Source organism: Littorina saxatilis, linkage group LG7 (genome assembly GCF_037325665.1).
Source record: "Littorina saxatilis isolate snail1 linkage group LG7, US_GU_Lsax_2.0, whole genome shotgun sequence".
Classification (NCBI taxonomy): domain Eukaryota; kingdom Metazoa; phylum Mollusca; class Gastropoda; order Littorinimorpha; family Littorinidae; genus Littorina; species Littorina saxatilis.
The window spans coordinates 7,645,901-7,668,900 of record NC_090251.1 but is presented as its reverse complement, the minus strand read 5'-3'; the positions used below and the strand labels follow the sequence as shown (position 1 = coordinate 7,668,900).

At 42.3% G+C, this 23,000-nt stretch overlaps 1 protein-coding gene across 2 annotated transcripts in view; it reads right to left on the bottom strand.

Moving 5' to 3' along the window:
• The window catches only part of LOC138970602 (uncharacterized), a 244,468-nt gene that overhangs the window by 88,471 nt on the left and 132,997 nt on the right, over positions 1–23,000 (bottom strand). For both annotated transcript variants that reach the window (XM_070343070.1, XM_070343071.1), the window contains 5 exons: positions 8,900–8,983; positions 8,558–8,638; positions 7,742–7,822; positions 6,374–6,475; positions 4,715–4,879 (listed from right to left, as the gene is read on the bottom strand). In XM_070343070.1, coding sequence (XP_070199171.1) covers positions 4,715–4,879; positions 6,374–6,475; positions 7,742–7,822; positions 8,558–8,638; positions 8,900–8,983 — 513 coding nt within the window. The remainder of the gene's footprint in view (positions 1–4,714; positions 4,880–6,373; positions 6,476–7,741; positions 7,823–8,557; positions 8,639–8,899; positions 8,984–23,000) is intronic.

Here is a 23,000-nt window from a genome sequence, read left to right as displayed (position 1 = left end):
ATCCAAACATATCATATCATGTTTTTGGAATCAGGAACCGACAAGGAATAAGATGAAATTGTTTTTAAATCGATTTCGGAAATTTAATTTTGATCATAGTTTTTATATTTTTAATTTTCAGAGCTTGTTTTTAATCCGAATATAACATATGTATATGTTTTTGAAATCAGGAAATGATGAAGAAAAAGATGAACGTAAATTTGGATCGTTTTATAAAAAAAAATATTACAATTTTCAGATTTTTAATGACCAAAGTCATTCATTCATTTTTAAGCCACCAAACTGAAAATGCAATACTGAAGTCCGGCCTTCGTCGAAGATTGCTTGGCCAAAATTTCAATCAATTTGATTGAAAAATGAGGGTGTGACAGTGCCGCCTCAACTTTTACAAAAAGCCGGATATGACGTCACCAAAGACATTTATCGAAAAATTGAAAAAAACATCTGGGGATATCATACCCAGGAACTCTCATGTCAAATTTCATAAAGATCGGTCCAGTAGTTTACTCTGAAGCACTCTACACACACACACACACACACAGACTGACACAGACAGACACAGACAGACAGACACACACACACACACACACCACGACCCTCGTCTCGATTCCCCCCTCTACGTTAAAACATTTAGTCAAAACTTGACTAAATGTAAAAACAAGAAGGGCAAAGCCCATACGACTCACATGCTTGACCTTTACATGACCTTGACCTTCAGCTAAACCTAGCAATGACATCATACACTAAGAACTGCTTTACACATTTTTCCTACCAAAATACATGTGGTCATGCAACACAAAGCTGTTAATTCAAGACATAGGAAGTACAATGGTGCTTATTGGCTCTTTCTACCATGAGATATGGTCACATTTAGTGGTTCACTACCTTATTTTGGTCACATTTCATAAGGGTCAAAGTGACCTCGACCTTAATCATATGTGACCAAATGTGTCTCATGATGAAAGCATAACATATGCCCCACATAATTTTTAAGTTTGAAACAGTTATCTTCCATAGTTCAGGGTCAAGGTCACTTCAAAATATGTATACAATCCAACTTTGAAGAGCTCCTGTGACCTTGACCTTGAAGCAACTGGTATCAAAAGATGGGGCTTACTTTGCCCTATATATCATATATAGGTGAGGTATTCAATCTCAAAAACTTCAGAGAAAATGGGAAAAATGTGAAAAATAGCTGTTTTTTAGACAACATTTATGGCCCCTGCGACCTTGACCTTGAAGCAAGGTCAAGATGCTATGTATGTTTTTTGGGGCCTTGTCATCATACACCATCTTGCCAAATTTGGTACTGATAGACTGAATAGTGTCCAAGAAATATCCAACGTTAAAGTTTTCCGGACGGACGGACGGACGACTCGGGTGAGTACATAGACTCACTTTTGCTTCGCATGTGAGTCAAAAAAAGGGGGGGGGGTTATCGTATGTTCCCTACATTCAGTAAATCAGTAAGAGATGACACTTACTTGAGGTTTACATCATTAGATACGTACTATTGCATGCCTTCTTCAAAGAGGTAGATGCAGAATTTGTCTAATGTGACCCCTGGACCAAGGTGCACGAAGTGATTATGGGTGCCAGCCAACTGGGTGTATGTCACAAAGATGTGAGTAGCATATTTTGTGATGTGAAACCACGTCGTGTTTTTAACCTCCCTAAGTACTGAAGTGCGATGTGTGGTGACCTAGTGTGAAGTTTTGAGAGAATTCTTGTTGTGATTGTGTTATGGTTTTCGTTGGTAAATTCTTGAACATAATTGCTGTTACGCATTTATGTTATGTTTAAGACAGTGATACTATGTGTGGTAGTGTCAGTGATGGATTAAGTGGTTCATGGATGAAGAATAGTTTGGATATTGACTGTGGACGGAATGTGAATGTAGAATGAACGAGAGAGATGTTACATGACTTTAGTTTAGGAAGAGGAGGTGGTTTAAGAGAATGTGTATTAAGACTTGCGTTAATTCTTTAGGAGTTTCCATGACGAGGATTCATGAGCGTGAGCGAGGGACGGACCTCACACGGAAGAGGCGTAACGATGGTGGAGAGAGAGATCACATCGGCGCAGATGGCTGGACGGAGGAGTCTCCATCATCACCGGTCGTAGAGGCGGCGGTTCGTTTCGTTAATGGCGAAAGTGTTTCTCGGGGAGAAACGTGACAGGTGAAAGTGTTTCTCAGGGAGAAATGTGAAGGGTGCATGTGGCATCTAGAAATGAGTTTCTGGGAATTCATCGTCTGCGTGGAATCAGCGGCACAAGGTGGTGTAAATGGCGACATGCAGTGAGCCGTGATACGAACTCGTGAGTGTCTGTCAGCACTTTATCTTGTGCGTAAATCTATCTTTGAGAAAGTATCTTTATACTATGTATTTACATGCATTGAGTGAATGCTATATGTGTGTGTGTACTGTGTGTTCGAGAAGTTGATTCGTATTGACGTATTTGAGGAAGAATTGTGTTATATTTTGGTGAGGAAATAATAAGTCTGCATCCTCCCAAAATTCTGTGTTTGGAGTGTTTGGGTGTGAAGATTGAAGTCAATGTAATAAGATAGGGCAGAACACGTTTACAGAAAAGAAATCCTTTATTCACACTACAATCCACTTGATGACAGTGTAGTGGCTGAGAGTGTAACTTACAGTGACGTGAACAAATCCTTTATTCACACTACAATCCACTTGATGACAGTGTAGTGGCTGAGAGTGTAACTTACAGTGACGTGAACAAATCCTGTGCACTGTGTGTCTTGTTGTGAAGGGGTAGCCGAGTTTTGTTCTTGATGTTGTTTATTGTCTTTATTACACACATCTTGTACCCTTAATATTCATATACACAAACAGAAATTTAAAATATCATCATGGGACTGTACTGTCCGCAGAGTCGTACAGAGGTGTTGCCTCCCGCCTCCTCCAAGCCAAAAAAAGATATCTATTACAACGGGAGTGCCTGAAGAGTCAAATAAATATTTTCTCTTTAACATAGCATAAAACCATCCCTCCACTTGTTCACATACCAAAATGTAATACCCTGGCTGCTTTAATTGCTGTGCAAGGTGAGCTGGAAATGTTTTCAAAAATAATTTTCTGAAAAAGGCACTTTACGCACTTAATTACCTAAAACAAAAGTAGGGGCGTGCACAGAGAGCCTCCAGGCTGTTCAATGTTGGTATGAGACAAAATGGAGGGATAGTCATATCCCATGTAAAAGCCTAGATAGACGGGGAGGCAAGCAAAAACAAAGAATCTTTAATAATCAAAATTAGGTTGAACGACTTTCACACTAAAACAGTCAGTTGAGTCTGTCAGTAAAATTACGTGAATCCATGTCCAGCGACTCTAAGTTTATTGTTTTGTTAGGGTTGGATATTATTTTGTTGTGAAATAAGATTGAATAAATAATTATAGTGTTTTTTTTCTATGTTTTATCAAATGTAATATAGCAAGTGCCTGTGCATTGTAAGGATAACCAAGACCGGAACGGAAATACGTCAGTTCACTAATGACGTCATATCCTTTATTGGGAACTTGGAAACAGACAGGTCAGTTCAAAGGCCGCAGGTAGCGACAACATTATGATTGGTCAGCGATTCTGATAAAGCCACGTAAGTGTAAGGCTAGTCGGTTGGTCGTCAAGTGAACGACACATCCAACTCGAGGCAAGGCTATCAGTTGGCGAACGCACGGCAAGCGAGAAGTTCTGTTCTGTGAACGTTAGAGTCAAGGTCAGAAGCGATACAAGCCGGAGGAGATGAGAATTAGCGGCGAAGACCTCACGAAGATGTCGAAGTCGTCAGGCGCGAGGCTAGGGGCTGAATGAGGTGCAGACCAAGCGGGTCCAGAGAGAGAAGAGGAGTCGGCGGTCGGGCAACGAGCGTGGGAGCGGCGGCGGCCTGGGAGAAAAGGATGGCGACGCTCCAGTTGCTAAGCCGGACACCCTCAAGTTTTGGGTCCCTATAGTTGTGTTCATCATGTTCTTACACCGTTAGGGTACGTATATTTGTGATGGGTTATTCATTTCCGAACTGGTGACCATTTCATTGTTTTGCTAATGCATAGCCCTGTTGTTGAATAGAAGTTACTAGGAAATTATTGTTGTTGGATTGATTGTTGGTGTTGAGTCTATGAATCGTAGAGAGAATGGATCGTATGAGGGTGTCATAACCCTGCAAGTCAGTTTGTGATGTCACGGATGAGAGAAACTGTTGATAAAGCCGTGAGTGCATAAAATTAGACAAAATCTTACTTTCCAGGTGTGTTACCTGTGGGTTGTTTCCTATTCCTACTCCGTTTCCCGTTTCCAGTTCGGAGACCAGTTACGTTTTGTATTCGAGAGATACCGGTGATCCTGATCGTCGATTTCTTCTATCAGCACCGACGGGGAAACCAGCGGCATTCAGCTAAGTTTGACTTTCAAGTGTATACAAAAAGGAACTCAAACCATTTCAGAACTCTAACAGCACGTCCACAAAAAAACCAATCCGATCGCGATCGTGAAAAAACAAAAAGAAAGATAAATAAAAAACTTACGATGCATTCTATCTAAAATTCGTTTGTTTTCTTTGTGGAAAAAAAATATCGTGTCAGTGCGTGTCCTTTGTGTCCAAGTTTGATAGAAAAAGAATCTTGCACCAGCGAGACATCACTCAAACATTACATGCGCGACAGAGTCGACTGAACATGTTAAATATTAGGCTTACCATATACACAGGTAAAGTTGGCTCGCACGGGAAAGTATTTAGCGGCGCAATCACAGACACCAGAAAGGGGGTTACAGACAACCAAACGGTCCGTGCAAGACTGCTTCCCTTGGGGATCCTGCGGAGTTACTGTACAGAAAGTTCCAATCTTGCCGCTGCCTGGATCTGCACATTCAGTAACTTCGGTTTTTACAGTACCAGGGGATGTCAACACACATCTCACACATATGTTGTACAGTACCCAGCGAAAGAAACGCAACTCATTCGCGCCCACTGTTGCAAGTGATTTTTCATCATTTTCAAATTGTCGTAAAATATTAACCAGATAAGGTAAATCAAAAAGAACAAGTCGCGTAAGGCGAAAATACAACATTTAGTCAAGTAGCTGTCGAACTCACAGAATGAAACTGAACGCAATGCCATTTTTCAGCAAGACCGTATACTCGTAGCATCGTCAGTCCACCGCTCATGGCAAAGGCAGTGAAATTGACAAGAAGAGCGGGGTAGTAGTTGCGCTAAGAAGGATAGCACGCTTTTCTGTACCTCTCTTTGTTTTAACTTTCTGAGCGTGTTTTTAATCCAAACATATCATATCTATATGTTTTTGGAATCAGAAACCGACAAGGAATAAGATGAAAGTGTTTTTAAATTGATTTCGACAATTTAATTTGGATAATAATTTTTATATATTTAATTTGCAGAGCTTGTTTTTAATCCAAATATAACATATTTATATGTTTTTGGAATCAGAAAATGATGGAGAATAAGCTAAACGTACATTTGGATCGTTTTATACATATATATATTTTTTTTTTACAATTTTCAGATTTTTAATGACCAAAGTCATCAATTAATTTTTAAGCCACCAAGCTGAAATGCAATACTGAAGTCCGGGCTTCGTCGAAGATTACTTGACCAAAATTTCAACCAATTTGGTTGAAAAATAAGGGCGTGACAGTGCCGCCTCAACTTTCACGAAAAGCCGGATATGACGTCATCAAAGACATTTATCACAAAAATGAAAAACATGTTCGGGGATTTCATACCCAGGAACTCTCATGTCAAATTTTATAAAGATCGGTCCAGTAGTTTAGTCTGAATCGCTCTACACACACACACAGACAGACACACACACACACACACTCCGCACGCACATACGTACACCACGACCCTCGTCTCGATTCCCCCCTCTACGTTAAAACATTTAGTCAAAACTTGACTAACTTGACCAAATGTAAAAACATATTCGCCGGGTACTGTACAGCAAATGTGGACACACTACTCCAACGATGAGTCACAGTAAGGACTCACTGAGTCTGGAGTAATTTCTCAAGTTCAAAAGTGTGACGTAAAAATTAATGTGAAACTCGGGGACATCACGGGATGGGAAGGCAGAGTAAAAAGTTAGAACGTTATTCTCTCAAGGTTTTATCATAACATTGAAAGCTTGAATACAGCAAGTCTCTCTTTGGAGTAGCATTACCACACATACATTTCGCTCACTCTCTCTCTCTCTCTCTCTCTCTCTCTCTCTCTCTCTCTCTCTCTCTCTCTCTCTCTCTCTCTCTCTCTCTCTCTCTCTCACACACACACATACACACACACACACACACACACACACACACACACACACACACACACACACACACACACACGTACTGCAGTTATCTGTTTGACATTGACACTTATGGTCTGGGTTGCAGCTGGCCCCAGCCAAGCATCCTCGTAGGTTCCTAGAGCAGTCTTCGTTAACCGAGATTCCTGTAAGATCAAAGACACTCTTTCAAATCAATCACATCAGATCAATTAACTGTATTATCTCAATCTGAGTTATAACGTATATTGAATGACAATTAAAATGTATTTTCTTCACCTTTTTCAGTAATACTCCAGTTAGATGATGATACAGACATGCAACATTAATACATAGTGTATATTTTTGTCTTCTCGTTTAATGAGTGTTACTTGTTGAGGAGAAAACTGCTGCTATACTATTGGGTAGTATGCTAACAAATAATTCCCCTTGGTTAATTATGTATGCGGACATGCGCATAAATAAAGTAACTTCCTTTTCCTGTCTACACACGATGTCGGTTGTCCTTCTGTACGAATGACTATAATCTGTATCCATCTGGTAAATAGCCTAAACGAACCTATAGACCAACCCCTTACAATCAAATCGCACAGTCTTTGGTTTCCATATTACGAAGTTGACGAACTTTAAAACCCTGGTAATTAACTCAACGTAGACAAACAAAACGTGCGAGTATTTCCAATTCTTTATCTGCAGGCCAGGGGTATATATGAAATTAGTATGTATTAATAAAATCAATATGTATGGTTATAGTGTTTCAGTTAAGTAAAAAAAATGTCAACTTTGTAACATGGTTTGCACTGGTACACAACTCTGGAGAAAGAACCATATATCTTTGACACGTTCTTGTCTTGTATACCATCTGTAACTTCCGCTAAAGGGCCTTTTATTTCGAACACAGTTGTACCTTTCGCAAAGAAGGCACTTTTCAAAGCAGAAGATCTGGTTGCTTGTTTGGTACATTCTACTTGTAGCACAAGCTTGAATCCAGGCCGGGACAGACACTGGTCAAATGTGTGCGCTAGATTCAGTGGAGATATCCATGTCCCACCAGTACATTTTTCATGAAATCAAAGTTTATAAAGGTTTGAATGCAATTGCAAGAACAACGTTGTATTCTCTACAATTTCTGGTTTGTACTCGCCTGCTTGGACAAACAAAATATAATGATAACGTTAAAAATATCACACAAAGCTGTCTTTACTTCTGTTGAAATGGCACTGAATTTGCACAAATATTTCGAGCCCGATGTCTCATGCGGTAAATGGTAAACTGAAAATAGGGAAAACAAGAAACAGTTATATTATATTATTGTGCAAGTAGAACAAAATAATATCTTTTAACATTCCAGAAACGTCTCTGTGTTGCACATTTTACAGTTACTACGAAATACTACTTGTCAATAATTATTAGTCTAGCTGTAGGTCACTCACTGCACTGTCCTAGGCTGTCACAGACCAGCCCTGGCAAGCATTGTATCCCGTTCGTCTGACACGTTGCTCCCTGGAGACGTCCTGTAAGAAGGTCACATCGACAACGCGTAGATATATAGAAGTATAACTTCAGCACCTAAGTAATGTTTATCTATCACACAGGGCAGATGTAAACTGTAAAGCAGAAACAAGAAAAGCAAATGCGTAACCGACTCCTCTTCCTCATGTCCCATAACAGTGGACCTTAAAGACCGCCCCCCACCCCACCCCTCCCCCTCCTTCTAGAAGAGCCCCTCCCTTTTTTAAGAACACCCCCCGCCCCCACCCCAAGAAGACTCCCTCCTGTGTAAGACACCTGCCCCTTTTCCCCTGATAGAATACTCCCTCCCCTTTTAAGAACACCCCCCGCCCCCACCCCAAGAAGACTCCCTCCTGTGTAAGACACCTGCCCCTTTTCCCCTGATAGAATACTCCCTCCTCTTTTAAGAACACCCCCCGCCCCCACCCCAAGAAGACTCCCTCCTGTGTAAGACACCTGCCCCTTTTCCCCTGATAGAATACTCCCTCCCCTTTTAAGAACACCCCCCGCCCCCACCCCAAGAAGACTCCCTCCTGTGTAAGACACCTGCCCCTTTTCCCCTGATAGAATACTCCCTCCCCTTTTAAGACAAACTTAGGGGCCGACTTTTGGACGAAATAGAGTGTTCCTATGTGTACGTTTACACCATACTCTTAATCTCACAATTGTCACGACCTTGAGATAAACCTCTTTGCGCAGAGGGGGTAAGAGGGACATACTAAACAAGAGCAACTCACTGCAAGATCCTTCCTGGCATCGTGTGCCCAGCCCACAGTACTCTGCGTTGTTGGAACCGCATTGCGCACCGCCTGGGAGTCCTGCATTGACACACAGTCGTCTAAACACACGCATGGGGGTGCATCGCCCGTCATTCAGCATGAAATCAAGAAGCATTCTTAAACTCCTATGCAACTAAAATAATGTTATCGATCAGCTGCAGAATGTCTTGATTGGACCCCCCCCCCCCCCCCCTCCGAAATATCTCTCTATCTCTCGCCTTTCAACTCTTCTGAATATCATCTCTATTCTTGTACTTTAAAATACCCTTACAATATCTTTGACAAAATAACTGTACTTACTGCAAATACTGTCCTTGTCACAAACAGTTCCGTCCCCACACATAGTCTTGTTGCCACGGAAGCAGCTTTGTCCTATTTCTAACACTGACATAAGAGAACAAAGACGACTGTATTATATGTTAGTTTTACAAAATTGAATACAGGTAAGTTCAGTATGTATAGTATCAAAACCACAAAAAGAAATTGAGGTTTTAGCACACAGATTACTTCACATTTGTCCCCGTACCAACCCAACCGCTATGCCCTGACTGTCGAACATGAAACATTGGATTCTAGCGTCCATACTTGGTTAATTTGAAATTGTGCATGCATGTTCTTCTTAGCAATGCTAACACATTTGTATAAGACAAGCTAATCAGCTTTACATGCATTCACAGTCATTTATCAAACTTAGAATGACGGCTTTAGTGGTTCCCATTATGTCAATTATTACTTAAGGGAAGAGGTGGCACGACATTTTTTACTAAAATCCTTCTAAAATGTGTTTTGGGTGTCCTGCAATATTAGGCACTTTGAACACCCTAGATTCATTGTGTCATGTTTATTTTGTCAATTGTATCGTCTTTTTTGCAATAAAGGGATGAATTTCAAAGTGAGTGCACATGCATGAGTGATAAAAGTCAGAAAACTTGCTGAACAATCGATGTTTTCAAGGGCTTGAAACAGCCACTTTTCTTCCAAGAAGACTAACTCGTTGCACACGACACCATCCCGCGTGAATTCTCGTTTGCTGGTAGCCTCCGGCGTACAGCAGCCTTCATCAGGGCCTCCGGAGTTGCTGTCTGAGCGAACGACGACGAAGAAGAAGAAGTTTGCTGGTGACGTCAACAATACCCACAAATAGCCCGTTATTTTCGCTCAACTGTCAGAGCACAAGCATACTATCCGCGACAGGAATTCCCGGATTTGCAAGATGGACCATCGATCTATGAAAGCTCTTCTCTGGTTGGTCATTGTAACTTACCGTGGCGACTGGAGGCTACTTGCGCATGCGCAACAAACCGTATCCGCTGTAAACACAACATCGGTTTGTCGATCGAATTACCCTACCGTCTATCACTCGGCCAGCAATGTTCACTGCAAATTTCAACGATAGAAAGAGGTCTGTGGGGCAGGCATCGGACAAGAGGAAGAAGCAGCTTGCATTAGCTCGTAAAGCCGTTTAATTCGACCAAAACAAATTTCGAAGCGACCCCGCGAATTAGACAGAACAGCCGCAATGGGAACTTGAGCGCTCCTACCTGATTATGCCTGTCAGTCAAAGAATTCTCGTGACCTGGGTCAGCCAATCAGAGTAATACTCCTGACGTGATGAATATTCACAGATCAAATGCGTTTGACACACAACAATCTCACAAGATAAACCATGTTCAACATGCGTTTAGGTTGCTTCGCTTTTTCTTGTTGAATAGTACCCGCTATTACGAGCTAGTCGTGTGACAGAGAGTTTTCTTGCACACGAGACTGTAGATGTTTCACGACGGCTTTAGCCGGAGTGAAACAGCAGCAGTCGAGTGTACAAGAAAACTCTCTGTCACACGACTAGCTCGTAATGGCGATTATGTCTCACAGCTTCAACAGAGGAGAGAACAAACACGTTTTGCGTACTCACGCTTGATATTAAACCTAAACACAGGAGCAGCCATTGTGGAGAGATCTACTTTTTGACGAAAGTGACCGAACAACTATAAATGACGTCTCGGTATATGTGAATGACGTCACAGTCATCGTCACAGTCCGTATCTTTTGAAGCATTGCAATCTTCATGACGTCTTTCTGTGTCTGCATCCGCGAAATGTTTGTTCTTTCCGGGATCTTTGTCATCTATGTTCACAACTCTGTCCTTATAGTGTCATACTAACAGGCCTCCTGAGCGAGCCACTTTCCAAGGGCAGCTAAATTCGCGTATGGAAACAGTACTGTCGTCTGGGATGCCGTTTTCAGTATTCTCAGCGTTGAAGAATTTGTAAAGAGAAGAAACGATAACAGCAGGAGAAATAAAAGTCGTGTGTGCATTTTGGGGTTTTTGGAGGGACGATTTCGAGTTTGAATCCGTTCTTGCACATGCTCCAAAGCGTGTAACATACAATCTTGCACACGTTTGCTTTAGTAGTGGCAAAGAAGGAAAGCGTGTGACATAGAGCGACAGATTTAGAACCGACTCAAGACGGATGGGAAATGACGTAAAGATACATTTGACGTAACGCGAGTGACTCAATTTCACTTGATGTTTCGAACTTAGATAATTTAGATTTCAAGTGAGCGGGTCGGCATTTCACACTCAGAGGATGGGCGGTACCTTGCTGTTCCGTAAAGCACCCACCGACAAAACTCGCTTTATATCGGTATTTTTTTTTAGATAAAGAGAGTATTATCTGACAGCATTTGAAGTGTCATTCTGTAGAATAAATCACGCTGATCTTGTTGATTTAAATTTTTACTTTGTTTTGTCAATTTTTAGCTTGATAAACAAAAAGGGTCCATGCCTGAACGTTATAGCATTTAACAGGTCACCTAGAATCCGTTCTGATTGGTCAAAAAGTCCTATAGGGAACTGAATTGGTCATACAATCTGTATATCCCCACTATAGCCTATCCTTTAAATTTTGAACAGAGAGAGAGAGAGAGAGTGCACACAGATTCAATTATGAATTAGTCACAATAACAAAGTTCATTTATAGCCTTTTATAACAAAACAATACTAATGCGAACATTATTTTGTAACACAACACCTCCCCCCCCCCCCCCCCTTATAAGCAACTCTTGAACTCATAAATTGAGTTCTGCACGTAAAGGTGCACAATGTGCTTGCCTACACAATGGGTTTTCTGAATTTTACAGTGCTGCAGGTCTGTTGAGCGTCACAACCTCAGGTACAGAACTATGCTGTCGGACGGAGATTCTACTGCGTTCAATGCTGTGGCTGCAGCTCAGCCCTATGGTCCCACACGTCCCATCACCAAGCTGGAATGTACCAACCACCTCCCCAAGAGAATGGGCACAGCTCTCCGCAAGGCATCAAAGGATGGAAGGCTTGGTGGAAGAGGGGAGGGGCGACTAGCCAAGGAAAAGTGCCAACGCTTGCAAAACTACTTCCGTAGCGCGATCCTCAACAACCTTGAAGATCAGCGAGCCATGGAGCAGGCGATCTGGGCCACTTTCTTCCATGTAACTTCAACGGACGAGGACCCTCACCACGACAGATGTCCAGCCGGGCCAGCCTCCTGGTGCTTTTTTCAAAGAGCCAGGGCAGAAGCGCGACCACCACCTCCACACGCAGAGCACAACGGCACCACCTTGTCCAGGGAAGTATCACATGCTGTTCTGCCAATCTACATAAGAATGACAAATCCCATTCTTCTCATGCGCGTGGCCCATGGCAAGACCCAGAACAGCAACGAGTCTCTCCACAATGTCATGTGGGGACACTGCCCCAAAGAAATCTTTGTTGGGAAAGACCGGGTGGAAGCAGCCACCGCTGAGCTGTTGCAAAGTTCAACAGAGGCAACGTTGCACTGGCACAGGTCATGGACCACATGAGCTTGCCAATAAGTGATCTCATGGAGTCTGCGTTGGCCAAGAAAGACAAGGTGAGGATTCAGAAGGCGGAGAGAGCAACAGCTGTGGTCGCTGTGGCAGCCCGTAGGGCAAGATGTGCGGGTCGTCAACGCCAGCTGGAGCAGCAAGAAGACCAGGAGGGGGAGGTGTACGGAGCTGGACTGATGGGAGACGGGGGAGAATAAGTAACTGAACCATTTCAAGAAGTCTGTGAACAATACAGGAGCACTCATATCATCTTTATTTGGCCATCTGTCTTCATATTTTTTACAGAAACATTTCACAAACTTTCAATCACCATTTTCTCAGAATATGATGTTCAAGGACGGTAACCACGCGACGAAGGTCTTCACTTCTCATCTACTTGTGGTAGACTACCAATTGTTTCACCCCAATCATGGTTAATGAATTCGCCCCGTAGTTACAGGAGCGCTTTTTAAAAAATATATATATATTTTTATTTTTTTATGAATTAAAATAAAAGCCTGACATAGCAATTTCGTGCGAAAACATAATGTCGGTCATCTTTTTTTTTGACTGGAAACTAAGGCTGATACTCATAAAAATGCTCTGTAACTACTGACAGATGCGACTTATGAGTTCATAACAATATTTATGAGGTTGTCAGTTTGAGAAATTTCTAAAATATCAGGCTCGAGCAGGGATAGGCCGTTTCATGTTTTTTAGTAAAAAATCAGGCGTTTTTACCCATAAAAAGATCCTTAGTCAAAACATTTGCACAAATGAGTCTTTTTATGTGTTTTTGCTTGATAATACATACAACTATTGCAAGGAAAAGTGTAAACATCCAGTAGAAATTTTTCGTGCCACCTCTCCCCTTAAAACGTTAAATATGTAGGTTGTTCAAATATGTTTTTAAGTACACTTAACAAACAGATTTATTCAATTATTGGTTATGAACTATATTTTTGTTTCTGAATAATTTGTACAATAACCAAGTATTTTTCTTGTATATGCAAAAAAATGTTAAGCCTTGTAAATAAGAGTAACAAGGAATGGAAAAGAAAGGGAAGTAACTTTAAATCATTACTAACGCATTAATCCCGATCATACTCAGCTCCCAGGTTCACACTATGACATACAAGCTGCTCCACAGCGTTTTGGCCTCCGAGCAAATGATCGCCCCCGAACGTTTTGCCAATCAGTATTCCTAACAGAGCTTTGTAGATCCAGCAGTCAATGGCTGATTAACAGTGTTGGATCTAGTTATGGTCTGTCTCAAGTGAGTGAGTATGTAGATCCAGCAGTCAATGGCTGATTAACAGTGTTGGATCTAGTTATGGTCTGTCTCAAGTGAGTGAGTATGTAGATCCAGCAGTCAATGGCTGATTCACAGTGTTGGATCTAGTTATGGTCTGTCTCAAGTGAGTGAGTATGTAGATCCAGCAGTCAATGGCTGATTCACAGTGTTGGATCTAGTTATGGTCTGTCTCAAGTGAGTGAGTATGTAGATCCAGCAGTCAATGGCTGATTCACAGTGTTGGATCTAGTTATGGTCTGTCTCAAGTGAGTCAGTATGTAGATCCAGCAGTCAATGGCTGATTAACAGTGTTGGATCTAGTTATAGTCTGTCTCAAGTGAGTGAGTATGTAGATCCAGCAGTCAATGGCTGATTAACAGTGTTGGATCTAGTTATGGTCTGTCTCAAGTGAGTGAGTATGTAGATCCAGCAGTCAATGGCTGATTCACAGTGTTGGATCTAGTTATGGTCTGTCTCAAGTGAGTGAGTATGTAGATCCAGCAGTCAATGGCTGATTCACAGTGTTGGATCTAGTTATGGTCTGTCTCAAGTGAGTGAGTATGTAGATCCAGCAGTCAATGGCTGATTCACAGTGTTGGATCTAGTTATGGTCTGTCTCAAGTGAGTGAGTATGTAGATCCAGCAGTCAATGGCTGATTAACAGTGTTGGATCTAGTTATGGTCTGTCTCAAGTGAGTGAGTATGTAGATCCAGCAGTCAATGGCTGATTCACAGTGTTGGATCTAGTTATGGTCTGTCTCAAGTGAGTGAGTATGTAGATCCAGCAGTCAATGGCTGATTAACAGTGTTGGATCTAGTTATGGTCTGTCTCAAGTGAGTGAGTATGTAGATCCAGCAGTCAATGGCTGATTAACAGTGTTGGATCTAGTTATGGTCTGTCTCAAGTGAGTGAGTATGTAGATCCAGCAGTCAATGGCTGATTCACAGTGTTGGATCTAGTTATGGTCTGTCTCAAGTGAGTGAGTATGTAGATCCAGCAGTCAATGGCTGATTCACAGTGTTGGATCTAGTTATGGTCTGTCTCAAGTGAGTGAGTATGTAGATCCAGCAGTCAATGGCTGATTCACAGTGTTGGATCTAGTTATGGTCTGTCTCAAGTGAGTGAGTATGTAGATCCAGCAGTCAATGGCTGATTCACAGTGTTGGATCTAGTTATGGTCTGTCTCAAGTGAGTGAGTATGTAGATCCAGCAGTCAATGGCTGATTCACAGTGTTGGATCTAGTTATGGTCTGTCTCAAGTGAGTCAGTATGTAGATCCAGCAGTCAATGGCTGATTAACAGTGTTGGATCTAGTTATGGTCTGTCTCAAGTGAGTGAGTATGTAGATCCAGCAGTCAATGGCTGATTAACAGTGTTGGATCTAGTTATGGTCTGTCTCAAGTGAGTGAGTATGTAGATCCAGCAGTCAATGGCTGATTCACAGTGTTGGATCTAGTTATGGTCTGTCTCAAGTGAGTGAGTATGTAGATCCAGCAGTCAATGGCTGATTCACAGTGTTGGATCTAGTTATGGTCTGTCTCAAGTGAGTGAGTATGTAGATCCAGCAGTCAATGGCTGATTCACAGTGTTGGATCTAGTTATGGTCTGTCTCAAGTGAGTGAGTATGTAGATCCAGCAGTCAATGGCTGATTAACAGTGTTGGATCTAGTTATGGTCTGTCTCAAGTGAGTGAGTATGTAGATCCAGCAGTCAATGGCTGATTCACAGTGTTGGATCTAGTTATGGTCTGTCTCAAGTGAATGAGTATGTAGATCCAGCAGTCAATGGCTGATTCACAGTGTTGGATCTAGTTATGGTCTGTCTCAAGTGAGTGAGTATGTAGATCCAGCAGTCAATGGCTGATTCACAGTGTTGGATCTAGTTATGGTCTGTCTCAAGTGAGTGAGTATGTAGATCCAGCAGTCAATGGCTGATTCACAGTGTTGGATCTAGTTATGGTCTGTCTCAAGTGAGTGAGTATGTAGATCCAGCAGTCAATGGCTGATTCACAGTGTTGGATCTAGTTATGGTCTGTCTCAAGTGAGTGAGTATGTAGATCCAGCAGTCAATGGCTGATTCACAGTGTTGGATCTAGTTATGGTCTGTCTCAAGTGAGTGAGTATGTAGATCCAGCAGTCAATGGCTGATTAACAGTGTTGGATCTAGTTATGGTCTGTCTCAAGTGAGTCAGTATGTAGATCCAGCAGTCAATGGCTGATTAACAGTGTTGGATCTAGTTATGGTCTGTCTCAAGTGAGTGAGTATGTAGATCCAGCAGTCAATGGCTGATTCACCGTGTTGGATCTAGTTATGGTCTGTCTCAAGTGAGTGAGTATGTAGATCCAGCAGTCAATGGCTGATTCACAGTGTTGGATCTAGTTATGGTCTGTCTCAAGTGAGTGAGTATGTAGATCCAGCAGTCAATGGCTGATTAACAGTGTTGGATCTAGTTATGGTCTGTCTCAAGTGAGTCAGTATGTAGATCCAGCAGTCAATGGCTGATTAACAGTGTTGGATCTAGTTATGGTCTGTCTCAAGTGAGTGAGTATGTAGATCCAGCAGTCAATGGCTGATTCACCGTGTTGGATCTAGTTATGGTCTGTCTCAAGTGAGTGAGTATGTAGATCCAGCAGTCAATGGCTGATTCACAGTGTTGGATCTAGTTATGGTCTGTCTCAAGTGAGTGAGTATGTAGATCCAGCAGTCAATGGCTGATTCACAGTGTTGGATCTAGTTATGGTCTGTCTCAAGTGAGTCAGTATGTAGATCCAGCAGTCAATGGCTGATTAACAGTGTTGGATCTAGTTATGGTCTGTCTCAAGTGAGTGAGTATGTAGATCCAGCAGTCAATGGCTGATTCACAGTGTTGGATCTAGTTATGGTCTGTCTCAAGTGAGTGAGTATGTAGATCCAGCAGTCAATGGCTGATTCACAGTGTTGGATCTAGTTATGGTCTGTCTCAAGTGAGTGAGTATGTAGATCCAGCAGTCAATGGCTGATTCACAGTGTTGGATCTAGTTATGGTCTGTCTCAAGTGAGTGAGTATGTAGATCCAGCAGTCAATGGCTGATTCACAGTGTTGGATCTAGTTATGGTCTGTCTCAAGTGAGTGAGTATGTAGATCCAGCAGTCAATGGCTGATTCACAGTGTTGGATCTAGTTATGGTCTGTCTCAAGTGAGTGAGTATGTAGATCCAGCAGTCAATGGCTGATTCACAGTGTTGGATCTAGTTATGGTCTGTCTCAAGTGAGTGAGTATGTAGATCCAGCAGTCAATGGCTGATTCACAGTGTTGGATCTAGTTATGGTCTGTCTCAAGTGAGTGAGTATGTAGATCCAGCAGTCAATGGCTGATTCACAGTGTTGGATCTAGTTATGGTCTGTCTCAAGTGAGTGAGTATGTAGATCCAGCAGTCAATGGCTGATTCACAGTGTTGGATCTAGTTATGGTCTGTCTCAAGTGAGTGAGTATGTAGATCCAGCAGTCAATGGCTGATTCACAGTGTTGGATCTAGTTATGGTCTGTCTCAAGTGAGTGAGTATGTAGATCCAGCAGTCAATGGCTGATTCACAGTGTTGGATCTAGTTATGGTCTGTCTCAAGTGAGTGAGTATGTAGATCCAGCAGTCAATGGCTGATTAACAGTGTTGGATCTAGTTATGGTCTGTCTCAAGTGAGTGAGTATGTAGATCCAGCAGTCAATGGCTGATTCACAGTGTTGGATCTAGTTATGGTCTGTCTCAAGTGAGTGAGTATGTAGATCCAGCAGTCAATGGCTGATTAACAGTGTTGGATCTAGTTATGGTCTGTCTCAAGTGAGTGAGTATGTAGATCCAGCAGTCAATGGCTGATTCACAGTGTTGGATCTAGTTATGGTCTGTCTCAAGTGAGTGAGTATGTAGATCCAGCAGTCAATGGCTGATTCACAGTGTTGGATCTAGTTATGGTCTGTCTCAAGTGAGTGAGTATGTAGATCCAGCAGTCAATGGCTGATTCACAGTGTTGGATCTAGTTATGGTCTGTCTCAAGTGAGTGAGTATGTAGATCCAGCAGTCAATGGCTGATTAACAGTGTTGGATCTAGTTATGGTCTGTCTCAAGTGAGTGAGTATGTAGATCCAGCAGTCAATGGCTGATTCACAGTGTTGGATCTAGTTATGGTCTGTCTCAAGTGAGTGAGTATGTAGATCCAGCAGTCAATGGCTGATTCACAGTGTTGGATCTAGTTATGGTCTGTCTCAAGTGAGTCAGTATGTAGATCCAGCAGTCAATGGCTGATTCACAGTGTTGGATCTAGTTATGGTCTGTCTCAAGTGAGTCAGTATGTAGATCCAGCAGTCAATGGCTGATTCACAGTGTTGGATCTAGTTATGGTCTGTCTCAAGTGAGTCAGTATGTAGATCCAGCAGTCAATGGCTGATTCACAGTGTTGGATCTAGTTATGGTCTGTCTCAAGTGAGTGAGTATGTAGATCCAGCAGTCAATGGCTGATTCACAGTGTTGGATCTAGTTATGGTCTGTCTCAAGTGAGTCAGTATGTAGATCCAGCAGTCAATGGCTGATTCACAGTGTTGGATCTAGTTATGGTCTGTCTCAAGTGAGTGAGTATGTAGATCCAGCAGTCAATGGCTGATTCACAGTGTTGGATCTAGTTATGGTCTGTCTCAAGTGAGTCAGTATGTAGATCCAGCAGTCAATGGCTGATTCACAGTGTTGGATCTAGTTATGGTCTGTCTCAAGTGAGTGAGTATGTAGATCCAGCAGTCAATGGCTGATTCACAGTGTTGGATCTAGTTATGGTCTGTCTCAAGTGAGTGAGTATGTAGATCCAGCAGTCAATGGCTGATTCACAGTGTTGGATCTAGTTATGGTCTGTCTCAAGTGAGTGAGTATGTAGATCCAGCAGTCAATGGCTGATTCACAGTGTTGGATCTAGTTATGGTCTGTCTCAAGTGAGTGAGTATGTAGATCCAGCAGTCAATGGCTGATTAACAGTGTTGGATCTAGTTATGGTCTGTCTCAAGTGAGTGAGTATGTAGATCCAGCAGTCAATGGCTGATTCACAGTGTTGGATCTAGTTATGGTCTGTCTCAAGTGAGTGAGTATGTAGATCCAGCAGTCAATGGCTGATTCACAGTGTTGGATCTAGTTATGGTCTGTCTCAAGTGAGTGAGTATGTAGATCCAGCAGTCAATGGCTGATTCACAGTGTTGGATCTAGTTATGGTCTGTCTCAAGTGAGTGAGTATGTAGATCCAGCAGTCAATGGCTGATTCACAGTGTTGGATCTAGTTATGGTCTGTCTCAAGTGAGTGAGTATGTAGATCCAGCAGTCAATGGCTGATTCACAGTGTTGGATCTAGTTATGGTCTGTCTCAAGTGAGTGAGTATGTAGATCCAGCAGTCAATGGCTGATTAACAGTGTTGGATCTAGTTATGGTCTGTCTCAAGTGAGTCAGTATGTAGATCCAGCAGTCAATGGCTGATTCACAGTGTTGGATCTAGTTATGGTCTGTCTCAAGTGAGTGAGTATGTAGATCCAGCTGTCAATGGCTGATTCACAGTGTTGGATCTAGTTATGGTCTGTCTCAAGTGAGTGAGTATGTAGATCCAGCAGTCAATGGCTGATTCACAGTGTTGGATCTAGTTATGGTCTGTCTCAAGTGAGTCAGTATGTAGATCCAGCAGTCAATGGCTGATTCACAGTGTTGGATCTAGTTATGGTCTGTCTCAAGTGAGTCAGTATGTAGATCCAGCAGTCAATGGCTGATTCACAGTGTTGGATCTAGTTATGGTCTGTCTCAAGTGAGTGAGTATGTAGATCCAGCAGTCAATGGCTGATTCACAGTGTTGGATCTAGTTATGGTCTGTCTCAAGTGAGTGAGTATGTAGATCCAGCAGTCAATGGCTGATTCACAGTGTTGGATCTAGTTATGGTCTGTCTCAAGTGAGTGAGTATGTAGATCCAGCAGTCAATGGCTGATTCACAGTGTTGGATCTAGTTATGGTCTGTCTCAAGTGAGTGAGTATGTAGATCCAGCAGTCAATGGCTGATTCACAGTGTTGGATCTAGTTATGGTCTGTCTCAAGTGAGTGAGTATGTAGATCCAGCAGTCAATGGCTGATTCACAGTGTTGGATCTAGTTATGGTCTGTCTCAAGTGAGTGAGTATGTAGATCCAGCAGTCAATGGCTGATTAACAGTGTTGGATCTAGTTATGGTCTGTCTCAAGTGAGTGAGTATGTAGATCCAGCAGTCAATGGCTGATTCACAGTGTTGGATCTAGTTATGGTCTGTCTCAAGTGAGTGAGTATGTAGATCCAGCAGTCAATGGCTGATTAACAGTGTTGGATCTAGTTATGGTCTGTCTCAAGTGAGTGAGTATGTAGATCCAGCAGTCAATGGCTGATTCACAGTGTTGGATCTAGTTATGGTCTGTCTCAAGTGAGTGAGTATGTAGATCCAGCAGTCAATGGCTGATTCACAGTGTTGGATCTAGTTATGGTCTGTCTCAAGTGAGTGAGTATGTAGATCCAGCAGTCAATGGCTGATTAACAGTGTTGGATCTAGTTATGGTCTGTCTCAAGTGAGTGAGTATGTAGATCCAGCAGTCAATGGCTGATTCACAGTGTTGGATCTAGTTATGGTCTGTCTCAAGTGAGTGAGTATGTAGATCCAGCAGTCAATGGCTGATTCACAGTGTTGGATCTAGTTATGGTCTGTCTCAAGTGAGTGAGTATGTAGATCCAGCAGTCAATGGCTGATTCACAGTGTTGGATCTAGTTATGGTCTGTCTCAAGTGAGTGAGTATGTAGATCCAGCAGTCAATGGCTGATTAACAGTGTTGGATCTAGTTATGGTCTGTCTCAAGTGAGTGAGTATGTAGATCCAGCAGTCAATGGCTGATTCACAGTGTTGGATCTAGTTATGGTCTGTCTCAAGTGAGTGAGTATGTAGATCCAGCAGTCAATGGCTGATTCACAGTGTTGGATCTAGTTATGGTCTGTCTCAAGTGAGTCAGTATGTAGATCCAGCAGTCAATGGCTGATTCACAGTGTTGGATCTAGTTATGGTCTGTCTCAAGTGAGTCAGTATGTAGATCCAGCAGTCAATGGCTGATTCACAGTGTTGGATCTAGTTATGGTCTGTCTCAAGTGAGTCAGTATGTAGATCCAGCAGTCAATGGCTGATTCACAGTGTTGGATCTAGTTATGGTCTGTCTCAAGTGAGTGAGTATGTAGATCCAGCAGTCAATGGCTGATTAACAGTGTTGGATCTAGTTATGGTCTGTCTCAAGTGAGTCAGTATGTAGATCCAGCAGTCAATGGCTGATTCACAGTGTTGGATCTAGTTATGGTCTGTCTCAAGTGAGTGAGTATGTAGATCCAGCAGTCAATGGCTGATTCACAGTGTTGGATCTAGTTATGGTCTGTCTCAAGTGAGTGAGTATGTAGATCCAGCAGTCAATGGCTGATTCACAGTGTTGGATCTAGTTATGGTCTGTCTCAAGTGAGTGAGTATGTAGATCCAGCAGTCAATGGCTGATTAACAGTGTTGGATCTAGTTATGGTCTGTCTCAAGTGAGTGAGTATGTAGATCCAGCAGTCAATGGCTGATTAACAGTGTTGGATCTAGTTATGGTCTGTCTCAAGTGAGTGAGTATGTAGATCCAGCAGTCAATGGCTGATTCACAGTGTTGGATCTAGTTATGGTCTGTCTCAAGTGAGTGAGTATGTAGATCCAGCAGTCAATGGCTGATTCACAGTGTTGGATCTAGTTATGGTCTGTCTCAAGTGAGTGAGTATGTAGATCCAGCAGTCAATGGCTGATTCACAGTGTTGGATCTAGTTATGGTCTGTCTCAAGTGAGTGAGTATGTAGATCCAGCAGTCAATGGCTGATTCACAGTGTTGGATCTAGTTATGGTCTGTCTCAAGTGAGTGAGTATGTAGATCCAGCAGTCAATGGCTGATTCACAGTGTTGGATCTAGTTATGGTCTGTCTCAAGTGAGTGAGTATGTAGATCCAGCAGTCAATGGCTGATTCACAGTGTTGGATCTAGTTATGGTCTGTCTCAAGTGAGTGAGTATGTAGATCCAGCAGTCAATGGCTGATTGACAGTGTTGGATCTAGTTATGGTCTGTCTCAAGTGAGTGAGTATGTAGATCCAGCAGTCAATGGCTGATTCACAGTGTTGGATCTAGTTATGGTCTGTCTCAAGTGAGTCAGTATGTAGATCCAGCAGTCAATGGCTGATTCACAGTGTTGGATCTAGTTATGGTCTGTCTCAAGTGAGTCAGTATGTAGATCCAGCAGTCAATGGCTGATTAACAGTGTTGGATCTAGTTATGGTCTGTCTCAAGTGAGTGAGTATGTAGATCCAGCAGTCAATGGCTGATTCACAGTGTTGGATCTAGTTATGGTCTGTCTCAAGTGAGTGAGTATGTAGATCCAGCAGTCAATGGCTGATTCACAGTGTTGGATCTAGTTATGGTCTGTCTCAAGTGAGTCAGTATGTAGATCCAGCAGTCAATGGCTGATTCACAGTGTTGGATCTAGTTATGGTCTGTCTCAAGTGAGTCAGTATGTAGATCCAGCAGTCAATGGCTGATTCACAGTGTTGGATCTAGTTATGGTCTGTCTCAAGTGAGTCAGTATTTAGATCCAGCAGTCAATGGCTGATTCACAGTGTTGGATCTAGTTATGGTCTGTCTCAAGTGAGTGAGTATGTAGATCCAGCAGTCAATGGCTGATTAACAGTGTTGGATCTAGTTATGGTCTGTCTCAAGTGAGTGAGTATGTAGATCCAGCAGTCAATGGCTGATTGACAGTGTTGGATCTAGTTATGGTCTGTCTCAAGTGAGTCAGTATGTAGATCCAGCAGTCAATGGCTGATTCACAGTGTTGGATCTAGTTATGGTCTGTCTCAAGTGAGTGAGTATGTAGATCCAGCAGTCAATGGCTGATTCACAGTGTTGGATCTAGTTATGGTCTGTCTCAAGTGAGTCAGTATGTAGATCCAGCAGTCAATGGCTGATTCACAGTGTTGGATCTAGTTATGGTCTGTCTCAAGTGAGTCAGTATGTAGATCCAGCAGTCAATGGCTGATTCACAGTGTTGGATCTAGTTATGGTCTGTCTCAAGTGAGTGAGTATGTAGATCCAGCAGTCAATGGCTGATTCACAGTGTTGGATCTAGTTATGGTCTGTCTCAAGTGAGTCAGTATGTAGATCCAGCAGTCAATGGCTGATTAACAGTGTTGGATCTAGTTATGGTCTGTCTCA